General features: G+C 40.8%; 1 protein-coding gene across 2 annotated transcripts in view; it reads right to left on the reverse strand.

Moving 5' to 3' along the window:
• EP300 (E1A binding protein p300) overlaps nt 1–16,536 on the reverse strand; it is an 82,569-nt gene that overhangs the window by 21,169 nt on the left and 44,864 nt on the right. The window contains exons 7-16 of one of the 2 annotated variants that reach the window (XM_003419747.3): nt 13,161–13,254; nt 12,449–12,586; nt 10,363–10,480; nt 9,517–9,691; nt 6,161–6,238; nt 5,644–5,753; nt 3,836–3,973; nt 2,803–3,240; nt 1,381–1,560; nt 794–938 (exon numbers count right to left, since the gene is read on the reverse strand). In XM_003419747.3, the coding sequence (XP_003419795.2) occupies nt 794–938; nt 1,381–1,560; nt 2,803–3,240; nt 3,836–3,973; nt 5,644–5,753; nt 6,161–6,238; nt 9,517–9,691; nt 10,363–10,480; nt 12,449–12,586; nt 13,161–13,254 (1,614 nt within the window). The remainder of the gene's footprint in view (nt 1–793; nt 939–1,380; nt 1,561–2,802; nt 3,241–3,835; nt 3,974–5,643; nt 5,754–6,160; nt 6,239–9,516; nt 9,692–10,362; nt 10,481–12,448; nt 12,587–13,160; nt 13,255–16,536) is intronic. The other variant, XM_064283462.1, reaches the window with a different exon arrangement.

A 16,536-nucleotide genomic window follows, 5' to 3' on the forward strand; every position in this document is an offset into this window, starting at 1 on the left:
TGACTAGCTGTAAGTGAGCCCCGGTGGTGCAGTGGTTAAGTGCTATAGCTGTTAACCAAAAGGTCAGCAGTTTGAATCCCCCAGCCGTCCTTGGAAACCGTACAGGGCAGTTCTACTCTGTCCGATAGAGTAACTATGGATCGGAACCCACTTGATGACAACGGGGTTGGTTTTTTTTTTTTTTTTGGATAGCTTCAAGACATTCTACTCCTATACATGAGTTAGTATACAGATTTCTGCTTGCTCAACTTGATCCACTGCTTTCTAGCAGAACGGTTCAGAGCAGAGACTCCGAATCAGTTTGCCTGAGTAACCCTGCTAAGCCTTCATTTTCCTGCCTGTACTCCAGGAACAATAACATAATAGAGCTCTTATGAAGTTATTCAATAAGACAATGCAGATACATGGTAGATTGCTTGGCACACAGTAATTGAACGGTAAGCGTTACTATTATTGCTATAATATGCAGCATTTTAGTCAAGAATATTATTGAACAATTTCTCTCTTCTAGAAAGAGGTAACTTCCAGAGGTTGCTAACCACCTACCTACCACCCACCCAACCTGAAGAAATGATGGTACGTGATGGTACGACTGACCCAGTGGTTGCAGCAGGTCAACATACCTAAAGGAAAAAAAATTTCTTTTCCAACATTAATAATAATGCAAAGGCCAGGCCCAGGGCTCCAAGCTTAATGAAATCCCATTAAGGCCAGTTTCTGACGCCCGATCCCATTCTACTCCAGGCATTTAGTTTTTTCCCATCTCCAGGAATACAGAGCATAAAAGACTTACTCTTCTTCTTTGACTGTCCTGGAGCTGGAGATGATTGGGTGGCTGAGGTACTTGGCTGGTCTTCCTCTTCTTTCATTTCAGTTTTTAATTCAGTGCCTCTCTCATCAGTTTCTGTAGGTTCCACTTTACAGTCTTCTGTTTTAGTCTAAAGGGCAAAGCAGGACTTTTTAGGACTTCCAAGACCCAACTGGGAAGCAGCAAGAGTACCACCATTATTTTATTCACTATTCTCCCCTGTGGACGTATCTGAAGACCCTGTCTGACGTAGGAACCAATTAAATGAGCCCTAATTACCAAAATATTGATTTTTTTAAAAAACTGAGTTTCTATACCGAGGTTCCGAGGTCCCTCAGTAGTGTAAATCGTTTGTGCTTGACTGCTAAAGATTGGTGGTTCAAACCCACCTACAATATTGTGGAAGAAAAGGCTTGGTGATCTGCTTCCATTAAGGCTACCAGCCAAGAAAACCCTATGGAGTATTTTCCCTCCGTAACACATGGGTCACCATGAATTGGAACCTACTCAACAGTAACTAACAACAACAGACTGAGGTCCTAGCCAAGTCGAAATAACTGTCCTACTCTTACCTCTGGAATATCCTCTGGCTGAGTATCTGCTGGTTCTGGTTGATCCACTTCCATTTTGGCCTCCATTTTCACTTCCTGTGAAGGCTGCTTCTCAGGAATGGTCTGAGAATTCACTTCGGTGCTACTAGTGGATGGAGGGTTTGATGCCTGCCCATCAACGCTTACAGCTGGCTGGGAAAGCTGGACAAGAGGCAGAAAAACACACCACAAGTTGGCTAATTATACAACTAGAATTTAAGATGCAGAACAGGATGGTAGGATTAACCACCTATTTCTATGCCAGTATCATTATTTCCCTTTATGATGCTTTCACTTATTCTGTCTACTTGACCCCTTTTTATTAAATTATGCTTAGGAACAGGAAGCTGAAGGACTTGCAGATGCTGGCTAACTGTGCGAGGCAGCCAGCAAAAGTTTCTTGAGTAACCACTACTCTGGGGCCATGTGTGAGGGCTGGGGGTTCCTCTGGGAGCTCCTACTCACACAGAAATGGAAGGGAAAAAAATAAGGGTGGCTGGCCATCTTCTTTAACTTTTCATTAGGGAAAGTTTCAAACGTACAGAAAAGGAGAGAGAATAATACAATGAACTGAACCATCACGTTCTAATGGGTACTTCCTTTGCACTTATTGAGGATGCAACACTAACTGGTAATTTTTTTTCCTACGCCTTTCAGTGATGAGAAGTTAGTATTTTCAGAAAAACTAGCCTACATAGAATAAAACAAGGTGAATATCATTCTGCACTCCGCCCTTCAGAGGCTAGGACAAACCAGTTGCCAGTGAACAGTATTTTATGAGGTGGCTGTGACTCACAGGACTTCCCAGTTTACCAACATGACTGAGAACTAAAATATCAGCATTAATGATCAAGGAAAAAGTTCTAAGCTTTGACACATAGAGTTCTATTAGCAAGGATTCAACTATTAGTTGAGAGTTTTGATTTCTGCTATATACATAACCAACCTCACACAAGGAAGCTATAAATTGTTTCAAGCCCACAACCCCCTCATCGTAGATCATGATTTCCTAACACAGGGCCACAGGGACTCAATGCCACATGATTTTTTCATTACTCTGAGTACTAGAGCTCACACCGTTTAAAAAAGATTCTTGAAATTTATGTCAAAGACATGGAGCGCACTAAGCGATACACGAAATAAGCAGAAAGAGACTTTCCTACAGGTCTCAATACAGCATGAAACATACCATGGTCAAAGTCAGACCTAAACAAGTACCTCTGAGTTCCTTCTGTGCTAGGTACAGGAAGAAAAAAGGGAAAAGCAAGTCCCTTTAACCAAAAAGAGATTCCAGTATAACTGGTGAGACAACAAAAGGAAATGAAACAAGAGAGCAGAAACAGCACAGAAGTCATAGAACTCTATAGTTTCAATGATTCCACCTAGACCTCAATCTCTGCTTACTGGAGTTGCAGGCTGTGGAGGCAGCAATGGTGCCGTTGGGGTGGGAACAGAGGCTGCTGTACTCTGCTGTGAGAGTGGCTGCTGCTGGGCCTGGTCAGCTGAAGGAGCAGCAGGAAGTGAAGGCTGCACTTGGGGAGGAAGTTGCGTTGTTGGTGGGGTAGGCGTCTGCCTTGGAGGGGGATGGAGAGCCTGGGACTGTGGCCCAGGTGGCATGGCTGGAGGAGTAGGAACAGGGGCTGGAATCGCTGCTGGTGGTGGCTGCTGAGCCCCTATGCTTGGAGGTGTGTGGTGAGGGGTCGGGGTACGACTTGGTACAGGAGATGGTGAATTTTGATGCAGGGCTGGTTGAGGGAGAGTGGGGCAGTGAATGTGACTCCCTTGAGAACCTGGAGGCATGATAGGGGAGTTCACTGGGCAGGAAGAACTGGACATTTGTGCCTGTTAAAATGAAAAACAAAACAAGGTGTCAATTCAGAACAGTAAAGATGTTTCACACATGTAGGTTATGTGCATTTAGGATACAAAGTGATCAAACAGAAACTGGCAATGCCCCATTCCAAAATGTCTCAAAAATCTTGTTACCGGAGGCCTATCTTTGGATAACACAGTCAACATAGAACTGAACAAAGCAGACGTCAAGCCATTTAGCCGGACAACCTCATCCACTGCAGGGCCATGGGAGAGGTAAGGACTTAATCTTCTGGAAATTTCCTAAGCTTTTTAGACTTTACACTTCTCTCTTTCCTTTACATTGCAGTCCTCACTAAGATTTCATTTATAAAAAGGACATTTGCTACTTAAAGAACAGTGAAAACCATCAATTAAGCCTATTTCCTAGTTTGTAACAATTCACACTACTGTTATGCCACAGAGTAATCTCTGCATGTTCAGAATACCGTAAATCCATAACTGTTATTTCAAAAAAATCAACTGCTATCATCCACTATTTGCTGTCACACTTCCCTGTAAAAACCTGGGTCAAGACAAGTTTCAAAAACCACGAAAAAGTAAAAAATCCACTTCCAAGACATACTTGAGACACTGGTGCTTGACCGCTGGACTGCCCCAAAGGCATATTCGATACATTCATTCCCTGTGCTGAGAACGGAGTTTGGGGAAGGAACTGGCTCTGGCTGGAAGGCTGCTGCATACGGGGCCCATAGCCCATAGGCTGCAAAAAAAAAAAAACAAACAGCACCAAACCACGTCATCACACTGTTATTCTACAATGAGAATCACCCAACTGCTTTGGCCTGGCCTATTGTTGGGCTCAGTGAGCAGAGAAGGGAAGAGAGGACAATAGATGAAGGGTGGGGGGAAAAGTTGAGGAAAGAAGAAAGTGATAGAACAATTGACTTTCCTGCCAAGACAATGGGAAACAGCCTCATAGCTTACCTAAGCCTCCTCCCAAGAAATAACAAGTAGGCAAAGACAAGTGCCAATTCTGTTGGTACACAAATGCACCTGGAACTCTGCTAAGACACAGAGGCTGTTTATGTGCATACCCTGTCAAGTCAGGAGAGTGAATCAGTGTCATGAGCTCTTTGGTCATGTTGGTGCTATTGTTACAGCACAAAACGCAAGACTCCAGAGGGGGTACACACAAAATCTTCCAGGATACAGCCAAACCTGGTAGCATACATGGTCCACAAACGCTCTAAAGATTGCTACATTTCATTTCTACAACTGCCCTAGACAAACCAAGCTTTTTAATAAAGGAAAGAAATGTGGCATATCAAAGGCTAAAAACTTTATAATCTAAGAAAATCATTTGTCTACAGATTAAAATGACAACTAGGATTCCTCATTAAATACGACAGATTGATAACAAGAAGTAACGCTGGATAATCCCAAAAAGGCTCAAAAATTGGAGGCACCAGTTAACTGTGATAGAGTAAGGGTTGGGACCAACAAGGAGAGCCAGATGGATGATGCTGAGAGGCCCTCCTCACAGTCTCTGGAACCAGGTAGCTGCCCCTCCATTCCTGTGCAAAAGGCAGTTCGCTGTGTGGGGAGCTTCTGGGTTTGGGGAAGTCAAACATTAGGGAAGAGAGGTGACTGAGTCAAAGTCTGCAGGCTACAAAATAGTGAGACCCCAAGGGCAGGGGGCTGGCTGGTTTTGATCAGCTCTCTAGTACTATGATTTTTAAACTATGAACAGTGCTTGAGATGTAAATCTTTCTTTTAGTGTTTATTTTATACGGATTAACAAGTCATAGGTTTATCAGAGGTCTCAATTGTACTGGATTCTATAGGATATATTCTTTAGAAACCTGCTTTTCCCTTTAAAGCCACAAACAGCTTTCATGCCATTACATAAATTATTAAATTATTGCCTATACAACATCCTGATTTACAGATGTACCATAATTTTGTCATAATGAATCTTCTAATTACATTCAGGACATGACCACTTTTTCAGTACAGAGGATACAGTACAAAATCCTCCAAGTGAATTTTTTCACACTATTCCTTTTCACACTATTCCTTATAATATCTCGATTATTTCTTAGAATAAATTCCTAAACACCAAATTTCTAGGTTGAAAAAATTAAGGATTGTTTAGCATTCACTACTTAATCATGGTATACAACTTAGTTTTCTCCACTTCTTTTAAATACCTATTCTTATCTCCCAAACACAAGCAAAGCATTTGCTTTGTCTACATTAAGGGTCAAGTACAACAGAATTGCAGAAACAATCAGGTCGTCGATAAGTCACTTAGAGCTCACTAAACAAACGTGAGAATTTTTATGAAGTAGGAACAAAGAAAAAAGATATTTTAAATGTTTATACCATCAGATAAAGGCTAAACAGATTACCCAGAGAAGTTAAACTGACCGGGTTGAGAGCTGCAGGCTGCGCCAACTGTCCATGGTGCTGAAGGGGAGAGGTTTGCCGGGGGCCGATTGGGGGCTGGGCCATACTCATCTGGCCAAATTGATTTAAACCTGTGAACAGGTACACAATATTAGATCTCAACACCCCCATGGAATTAGAGAATAAAGGGAAGAGTTTTTTCTGATTCAAAACCATTTTATCACAATGGATGAGCGAAGGGCACTGTTAATTCACATAGGGCTTCTTAATCAAAGGTAACACTCGTCAGTAAATTCCATCTAGGCCAAATGTTCCTAAGTGGATGCTTGATCATTTACTGTTATGTGCCTCCTGACCTGCCCATCAGCCTCCTCTTTATCATCTATTCCTCCCTGAGCTCCAACTCGAAGAGGCTTTCTGGCTTCTCAAGTGGGTGATTGCGTAAAACAGCAACTAGGGGGCAGCCATAATGTTGTAGTACACCACAGACCCTCTTGAAAGAACTGTGGTAGGGCACAGGATTTCTTTCATTGCTTACCAGGTTGTGGAGTTATCCGAGGCATCATCTGGTTTGGCACACTGCCACGGATCATAGTCGGGTCAGGTAAAGGACCATCTAGAATAGAAAAGAGGGTTAGAAAAGCATTTAGGACCCAGCTGCCCTTCTCTTTAAAACAAAAACAAAAAGCCCCACCAAAGATCTTTTAACAGGATCTGCGAAAATTCAGCCTGATTCTCAAAAGAATAGAGCACTACATTACACAGGAACTTGAAGAAAATGTTAACTTCAGAAATATAAAAAAGATACCTCCAAATAGTGTGACCTTAGTACATTCCTTAGGAACCAGAGTCCTTTCACAGTGTTCCCAGGAAGAGAATGTAAAACCTAAGCATGAAAATGAAGCCACTACCTGCCAAATTTATTTATTTATTTTTTAATGGTTTGGTTTTATTTCTGGATGCTTCTGCAGAACACATTTCTGACTGGTCGATTCAGCTTATTTCACGAAAATATTCAAGAGAAATATACTCTTACTACTTAAAACTTTTTTAATTGTAATTTTGTTTTAGTCATCATATCCTAATGTGTTGGAGAAGGCTGTGGAGGCAGCTCCAGGTTTGAATCTTGGCTCTACCACTTCACCGTGAGATCATGGACAAGTTACACTCTCTACACCTCAGCTCTTCAGCAGTAAAACAGGACTAACAGCACCTACATTGTTAGGCTGTTGGTTCTCTCAAAAAGCTGCTTTTCATAGTTATTATCTGTGTACTGACTGGATTTTTGTTCTTTTCCACTTTATTTTACAGCTTTTTAAATCTTGCATATAATCTCATATTTTTTGTTGCTAATATGGTTTTTAAGCTTAGTCAGCATGGTGGCTGCAATAATGGGCTCAAACATAGCAACGACTGTGAGGGTGGTGCAGGACCGGGCAGTATTTTGTTCTGCTGTACGCTGGGTTGCTATGAGTCGGAACCAACTTAATGGAACCTAACAACAATGATGACAACAGTACTCCCAGCTCCTTTCTTATCCCCTGTTGTCTTTCCATTCCTTTTGTGTGGAAATTTTTTCTTTCAAAATTTTTCTGTTTTCTGCAGTAATTCTTCAAATGCATTTTCTAGTACGCTGATTATGACTTTCCCTTGTATTCAAAAATTTACCTGCGAACAGGGGCAGCCCTATCTGGGTGTGTGTGCTCAATAGTGTAGGTGGGACTGTCACTTTCTCAGCCACACCCTCCCCTTTACCTCTAAGTCAAGGGTTCTGATGCTTGCCTAGGTCTGGTCAGTTTTTCTACCACTGGGTATAAACGGAACACACTAAGGGCGCCTTGATGACATTATTCTAATGTACAGATATATGGTTGCTTTTGCAATGCAATACTGGAAAACTTTTAGGATGTTTCAAATGTCTCAATAGTATAAATTATGCTACTATAAATACTTTCGTGCAATTGTACCATTACTACCTGGAATTAAATTCCTAAAAACCAAAAAACATAAAAAAATTAAAAAGGTCTTAATTTTTTTGCACAAGTTCCAGATATCTTTACATTTATTTAACAGATATCTCATACTGATTTTGCTACTTCTTCCTTCATATCCTTTCCTGGTTTTTCTTCTGCAATGTTTTTTATTTTAAGGAGATTGGTATCTTGAATTTCATATTTCCTTAGTTTTCTGTGTAATGCTCTTGTTTTTAAAACTCTCGGCTCGTCTATGATTAATTTCTGTGTATGGGATATGGTGTTGCCAGATGCCATCAAGTGGATCTTCAACTCACTGTAACCCCATGGGATCTCATTCTGTGAGTACAAGCTAAAGGCCAACGTGTATACTTCAGGCTACCGAGTTCCGCTAGTATTTGTTTGTTCCTGCCTACATCAGTACCACACTGTTTTACACTAACATAAGAATATAATTTAGTATCTGACAGAATACATACTTGACTCAAATTTCACCTGGAACCAAGTTAATTCTACCAAATTCATCTATCTCAAATGTGTTCACTTATCTCTATACCCTAGTTCAAAATATCAGCACTGAAGCCATTTCCCCAATTCTAGACTTGACTTTCTCATTTCTGCACATTTCTTTGCCCACTTTTTTTGTGTGTGTGTGCTTTAAGCGGAAGTTTACAAATCAAGTCAGTCTCTCACACAAAAGCTTATATATACCTTGCTACATACTCCCAATTACTCTCCCCCTAATGAGACAGCCCACTCCTTCCCTCCACTCTCTCTTTTCGTGTCCATTTTGCCAGCCTCTCACCCTCTCATCTCCCCTGCAGGCAGGAGATGCCAACATAGTCTCAAGTGTCCACCTGATCCAAGCAGCTCACTCCTCACCAGTATCCCTCTCCAACCCATTGTCCAGTCCAATCCCTGTCTAAAGAGTTGGCTTCGGGAATGGTTCCTGTCCTAGGCCAACAAAAGGTCTGGGGCCATTACCACTGGGGTCCTTCTAGTCTCAGTCAGACCATTAAGTCTGGTCTTTTTATGGGAATTTGGGGTCTGCATCCCACTGCTCCCTCAGAGGTTCTCTGTTGTGTTCCCTGTCAGGGCAGTCATCGGTTGTAGCTGGGCACCATCTAGTTCTTCTGGTCTCAGGATGATGTAGTCTCTGGTTCATGCGGCCCTGTCTCTTGCCCACCTACTCTTAACTACACTCGAAAAATACTTGTGTGCTCCCTTAGCAGTGGGCCTCCATATATGCTGTTCTCTCTGCCAGGAGTGCTGTTGCTCTTCCTAGTTGTTCTCACCTCGTGACCCAATTAGAAAATAGTTATCTGTTTGGCACACTAAAATTAACAAATGAGGCTGCTGAAGGCCAGGGACCACCAATGGTTCCCCATTTTACTACAGCGAGGGCTGAGGGGATCAGCCTATCTAGAATCCACTGATGACCTAAGAGCTGGTATCTGCTGGCACTTCCTATCGGTAAACAGCTTTCCGTGCCCTAGCCTTCATCATAGCCTTTCTCACAGCATTTCAGTACCCTGTGTTCTTGCTCATTGTTGTGTGCCCACTCCAGATTCCACTGCTTGGAACCCAGTAAGTCAAGAATGAATTAGGTCATGCATAATAATCCTTATCTGTTTACTTCATCCAGCTGAGAAAACTGAGATGTCAAAGCTGTCAAGATATAATTTTAAAGTATACTTCTAAAAAACTAAATAGTCTTTAGCCTTGGGACAGACTGTGTAAAGAAGAGCTGCAACGTAAGCAACAACTGTGTGTAGGAAGAAGGAAAGCCTCTGTAGAGCCTCTGAATCTGGTCAGCCTATTAATATCCAAGTCAATGAGTGCCCATGAAAGCCAGGGTCTCAGAACAAAGTTAGTAAAAGTCTATGGAATTCTTTGAGAGAATAAATCATAAAGCACTTACTAGAAGTCATTCCTGGCTGCGGCTGTCCCATGTTAGGCCCTGGATTCATGGAAACTGGTACCATGCCGGCAGCATTAGGTAGCATGCTCTGCTTCTGTAGTCTAGTCCTTCGTTTTTCTTCTAGTTCTTTCTGGATTTTATAGATCTTTTCAGCTAGCAGGTGATAATATTCTGCCTACATTTTTGAAGTAAAATAAGAGAGGAGGAAAAAGAGAAACTACCACCAGGTAACAGAAAAAACAAACTAAGAATAGAAAATTAGCTTAAAAGAGGAAAGCAGAAACTCAAAGTGGAAAAATCTAATCTACCTTCTTAAATCATTACAAGTATGGCTCATGTTTGGAATGATCGTGCGACTGGTAGCTTTATTATGAACCTACACAATAAAGCATGACTTCTCAAAGCAGGTTTACTAAGTACATCCTGGCAATTTACAGGATACAGACAGTATGCTACATTTTTAAGAGCCAATTTAAAAAAGAAAATTCAACTGATGGTGAGAAGTGGGACTATTACTTGAGATGTGCTGGGCAGCTGATTCACCACACACTAGTGAAAACAGCACAGGGCTGGTTTCTAGGCTGACAGAAGGACAACCAAGATAAAGTGCTACATGAGCACACTGCATTATTAAGAGGACAAGTCTAAGATACTTGGTGACACACGCTTTAAGACAACTGCTTTCTTATCTTGACTGGATGTCAGTGAAGAATAAGACAGGACAGCTAAAAGGTCCCTTTTCTGAAACACAGTATTACTTATAAATGTTAAAGAACAGGACAAATTTAAACAACCAGAACAGGTCCACTTCTGACTGTATATAGATAAGAAAATGCTGATGCTCACTCGATTATTTGCAGATTCATACATGTCCCCTTCTACTTTCCGGGCATAAGCAACTAAGTTTTCCATCCGCCTGTCTTTTAAAGCAGCAGGATCCGGAGTAGGAAATATGGCTTGAACACTGGGAATAGAAAAAACTATCGCTATAATATCAGCTTTTCACTCACATCATGGAAACATACAATTCTTTAAACTTTTCATTGTTGTGTGCCATTGAGTCGATTCTGACTCTTACTGGTCCTATACAGGGCAGAGTAATTGCTCCACAGGGTTTCCTAGGCTGTAATCTTTACCGGAGCCGATCACCAGGTCTTTTCTCTCACAGAACTGCAGGAGGGTTCTAACCATTGACCTTCTGGTTAGTAGCTGAGTACTTAGGACTCCTACTAAACTTTTAATTACATTATACGAAAGTATAATAGTATACTCTAAGTACAATTTATTTTTTATTATATTAAAAAACTAAAACATTGGTATTTTCTCATTTTTATACAATAAGACGTATTAGATAAAAGAAAAAAATTGGGTAGAGGGAGGTATGCCGAAACAGAAAAAAATACTAACTGAAATAAAATTGTCTCCTTGCATTGAAGACGGGGTTTTGCTGATCAAAATATAAGAAATTACTCCATAATAATACTCGCTGGTGCCCGTCCCTCCAAATGTACAGCGAAAGATTATACTGTGCTAATATTTCCATAAAGGAAGTGAGGAGACCTAACCTTTGTCATGGCACCAAATAGCAACAGCCTTCAATTCTTTCTACTCTCTGCATTTCCTCAGCTAAGTTAAATACATCCTAACGAACACTACAAAATCTTAAAAGATCTAGAACTTTAAACCGGAGGAGGCAAAATGCATAATGATTCTGCTATATTAAAAGTGTTTCACTCTCTAGCAACGTCTTTCAAAATTGTGGCCACTAGACTAGAGTTTCTTAAAGTTGACAAATGTGATTTTCAGCCACTAATTTTATCTGGACAACTCATGTTCAGTTACATAGTGTGTTATGGAACCAGATGGGGAAGGCAGAAATTGAAGTTTAGAAGATTACTTAAGTTGGTAGAAAATTCACAAGCTTATAATAAACTTTTAAAGTTAATCATATGATCAATCCCAAATAATCAAATCTCTTTGTATATTAAATAAAAATTTCTGACCACTTTATCACAAAAGTAATACTTTGTTTTGGTTATTCTTTATTAATTCGTTTCATTAAAATCTCTGAGTTTCGTCGTCAAATTCTATTATTTAGTGCTAACATTTTAGAATGTAACAAAAATGAATTAAGAAGCTAAAAGTTAGGTCACATGGTTCCACGCCAATAATGAGCATGGACGGAATAAAAGCGGCCCCTCTGTTAAGTGGAGGGGAAGTAAAAACTGCCTTCCCCAAGTGGCACACGCTACACGTTGTTCAGAAAATTAAGCTCTACCATCAAATGATCCAAGCTCTATCTTTCTGATCTTGGGTCCAATTAAATTCTGCCACTCTATGTAGTTCCTTCTTCTTTATCTGACAAGAATTCTTTTTATTAAATAAGACAGTATCTACGAGGCAAAGTGCCTGGCACACACCAACTCTACAATGTAGTACAGAAGGTGTTTTCACAAACTCTTGGCATATGCACATTTGGAGGACTACAGATCACCATACCTGATTTAACTTGTCAACATAATAAAAGCTTTATCAGGAATAACAGAAAAGAATGCTGCCACTGCCAACATTTTTAATGAGCTGATGCCTATGGTCTTCCTTGTAAAATACGAGTTTTACAAAGACAGTGGCACTGAAATGAACAATATTTAAACAACATACTGATTACTAATTATGTGCCTGGCACTAGGAAGAGATAATATTTTACACCCTGTTAAAGCTGAAAGACTCCTAAAGTGATGGTGAAGAGAAAAACTGAGCGACAAGAGGCAGAGAATGGGAAGCAAGAACGCAACAGGAACAGAAATGTTGCCACCAAGGACCAGGCTACGGGAAAAATCAGTAACATGCCTCTGGTGGTTAAGCGGCCGGCAGAGTGAAAGAGTGCTCATATGATTTAACTCTTTATCAATAAAACGAGCCCACATCTTACAGTTTGTGAACAAGATGATTTCGGAGATCCTGAGTGATATCTTCATGCCACTGTTTCCGAATTCCAGTGCTGGATGGTTGAGCTGCTGTTGGCATAGGACCCAGAGGAGCCACACTGGCATTTTCATTCATCATTGGGCTTTATAAAAAAAAGGAATCATAAAATAGGTCAGTGAGGAAGAGTAGGCGAAAGAAGATCTTGTTTAAGTACAGCTGACAGTGATTAGTGCGCACTGGAGCCAATACAGTCTGAGGAATCTATTTACGCAAAGAAGTCTGGGTGAGAAAAGCATGTGACCACATTTATAAAAAGTGTGTATGTGTTTGTACTTGTGCAAGGGTAAGACATAAACCTCCAGCAACTCTATGTGGAGGGGAGGATGAAGACTTGTGTGTTATAAATTAGGTCTAAGCTAAAACTTTGATACAGCTCATCTAGGGAACTCCTTAGGTAACGGGAGAGAGCAGACTTATTGCTTAAGCAGCTGCAACCTTACAACTTCCTACTGTATTTGGGAAAGCGTAAGTTACCCTAGATAACTGATACAATTTCAAATTAAGGCTGTGGAATGCCCAAAGGAGGGACCCCAACAGGCTGTTTGCCTGCAGTCATCAAGAATACCTCCAAATCATGGAAAGTAAATAAAGGACTCAAATATGGAATTCTAACAAATATTTGAAATGTGACAGGGCCAACCCAAGATAAAACTTACTTTTGAGAATTTATGGCTGAATGCAACATCGAGTCAGGAAGAAGACTGGGTGTTTGAACCCCTACACCGCCATTTACTCCCATGGGACTAGCACCTAAGTCAAAACAATACAAAAAAAAAAAAGAGAATATTTTAAATACCGATAACAAAGAAAAAGGAAAAGCTATAAAAATACTAGAAGAAAATGTTACACAAAATTTTTATCCTTTCAAAGTCAGGACCCAAAACTCTGACGCCGTCAAGGACAACATCTATAAGTCAAGAGACAGATGACAAGTCAGAAAAGAAATCAGCAACACAAATACCACCAGCAATATAACAAGCAACACACATGTGAAGGTTAACACACAAGTACCCTCCCGGATCTGCCAGGCAGGACGGAAACTGGCAGGAGAGGCACCGGCCACCCACAGAGGAGAGCATGACAGCCGGACCACCACAAAACATGAACGCAACAGTTAAAGCAGAACTTCAAATATACTTTTCATGTCTTAAACTGTCAATACTTTTAAAGTTTGAGAATACCACGTACTGAATGAGAACAATACAGGAAAAAAAACATTTCAACCAAAATTCATCAGTGTGTAAACTAAAACAAACTCTTGGGAGAGCTATTTGGCACCTGCTTAACTTTTTTTTTTAACAACGACCCAAAAACAAACAGAAACAAAAAACCGTACATGTATTCTTTCACTAAAAATCTCCACTTCTGATCATTTGTTTTACAGTTATACTCACATATGTATACAGAGACACATACAACTAACACTGGAAACAAACAATCCAGGGATTCGAACTGTACATGTGCCTATGCTTTTATAAGCACAGAAAATTTACGCAAGGGCATAAGGAAACTAAGTACGGTGCCCTAGAGCAGGGGGTGAGAGGCAGTGTTTGGGTTGAGAGGGAAATATTTTCTATTGAACACTCCTAAATGGTTTGAATAATTCTATGTGCAGCATTGCTTCTTCAATTAACAATTTTAATAAATGCTGTATCTTTAAAACTACAAACAACCAGCAGCAATATTAACACTAAACCAAACTTTCATGTGGTTAAAAACCTTTTTGATACCCAAGTCTACTAATATACACCTTATTTTAGTTAACAGAACATGTTCCTACCAAAATGCAAATAACGTGCACATTTTTCAGCAATGTTTAATGAAGAATACGGTGGCTGACTTCATCCATACTCCCTGAATGCTTAGGCAGCACTTCTCTTCTGAAGGCAGCAGGCCAGCTCTCTGGAGTTGCTGGAAGTGGCCCCTTTGAAATAAAACTATGTCGTCCACAATTCTGTCTCTGCAAACATTCTATATGGACAAAGTCCTTTTTAGAAAAATTATGCACCCTTAACATAGATTTGTTTTATTGATGGCAGAGAAAACAGTGCAATGAGGTAAATAAAAAAGTGAGTGCACTATATGTGAACTTGCTTCTCTTACTGCCTTCTGATGGCACATGAAAACACAGCAAAACATTCTCGCCCAAGTCTCCAGGTCCGTTTCCTATTCAGCGTATGATTGCCACCGACAGCACGATCATAACTTGAGGACCATCCCTACACAGGCTAGCATCTAAGACCACAAGAGTGAGCTTTCACTTGGGAGTTCAAGAATGTAGGAAATCAGACATGGCTGGCACTGCCAGACTTGCTCAGGAGGAAATGAAAAAAAAAAAAAAAAAAAAAACCAGAATTAATGACACCAAAAACTAGTGAAACTACACTTTTGTCAAAGCTTTAGAAGAGACCTCATACCAGTAAAATCGTAACTTATGGAATACCTGAATTCAACAGGAACTAGAAGATTAAGAACGTGGTCACTGAGTGCTTACATTAATAAAGCTCTAATTTTGAAATAAAATACCTAAAAATGAATTCTAAGCCCCAGAAAGGATTCCCTCTTCCTCTCCCTGCTACCAAATCTTTGTAACCTAAGTCAGGAGAAACTGTAGCATTGTCTACTTAATCTGCCTGCTCAGTCCAACTAGATGATGTTACAGAGTAAGGACCACAGACGGCCGTTTTTTCAGCACATCGCACAACTGAATGAATGCTGCTTACCATTTGCTCAACTGCCCCTGACCATCGCAGGTACCTAAAATGCGTAACCTGTGAGACGTTCCAGCACTACAGCCAGTTCTGCCGCAGTGGGAGACACACCTGCAATTCCAAACTGGAACTGTGTATGTACTTTCCCAACGAAGTGTGACTATACATGTTCACTTGGGCTCTTTATCCAGTTACCCAGTGCAGGTAACCCCCGCTTTACGGAAGTTCGCTTTACCCCACTTAGCTTTTACGGAAGACCTACATTAGTACCTGTTTTCAATAACCGAAAGAAAACCGAAGAGGAATTTTGCTTTTACAAAAAAGGGCAAGAATTGGAAGCTGTTAAAGAGGTTGTGCGCACATCCCTCCACCCGCCAGGAGCAAGCGTGGTGTCTCTAACTGTAGGGCTCATCCCTCGTGTTATGGATTGAACTGTGTTCCCTCAAATTGTATGCCAACTTGACAAGGCCATGATTCCCAGTATTGTGTGACTGTCCACCATTTTGTCATCTGATGTGATTTTCCTATGTGTTACAAATTCTACCTGTACGATGTTAAAGAAGTGGGATCATGGGCAGTTATATTATGTTAATGAAAAAAACCCAGTGCCGTCGAGTTGATTCTAAGGCAGCACTCAATCTACAAGATTAGGTTAAATCTTGGGTCCATCTCTTTTGAGATATAAAAGACAGAAGCAAGAGAGACATGGGGACCTCATACCACCAAGTAACAATAGTCAGGAGAATAGTGTGTCCTTTGGGTCAGGGGCCGCTGTGCTGAGAAAGTCCTAGATCAAGGGACTATTTGATGACAAGGACCTTCCCCCAGAGCTGACAGAGAGAGGAAAGCCTTCCCCTGGAGCTGGCACCCCGAATTAGGACTTCTAGCCTCCTAGACTGTGAGAGAATAGATGTCTCTTTGTTAAAGCCACGCACTCGTGGTACTTCTATTATAGCAGCCCTAGGACAACTAAGACGCCCTGGCACATACGGTTAATATAATGGACTCTTCTGAGGAATTCGAATCCTGGCCCTTCAACCCAGGCACGTGTGCCACTGCCAGCTAGGCTACTACCACCACCTCCCAACCTCCCAGTGTGCTCACTAGATTCCTGATTCTGGGAAGTGATGCTATACTGTATAGACATGATTCCTACCTAGGCTGTGTACTTACATCATTGCTGCTTTCACTATATGCTAGTATTATTTTAGGCTTTGTATGTTACTTGGTATTATTTGGTATGTTATTTTTTTGGGTCTGGGAATTCTAAAAAATTTTTCTCATATAAATTAATGAAAACTGCTTCTCTGCTTTATGCCAT

This window comes from Loxodonta africana, chromosome 4 (genome assembly GCF_030014295.1).
Source record: "Loxodonta africana isolate mLoxAfr1 chromosome 4, mLoxAfr1.hap2, whole genome shotgun sequence".
In the NCBI taxonomy this organism is placed as follows: domain Eukaryota; kingdom Metazoa; phylum Chordata; class Mammalia; order Proboscidea; family Elephantidae; genus Loxodonta; species Loxodonta africana.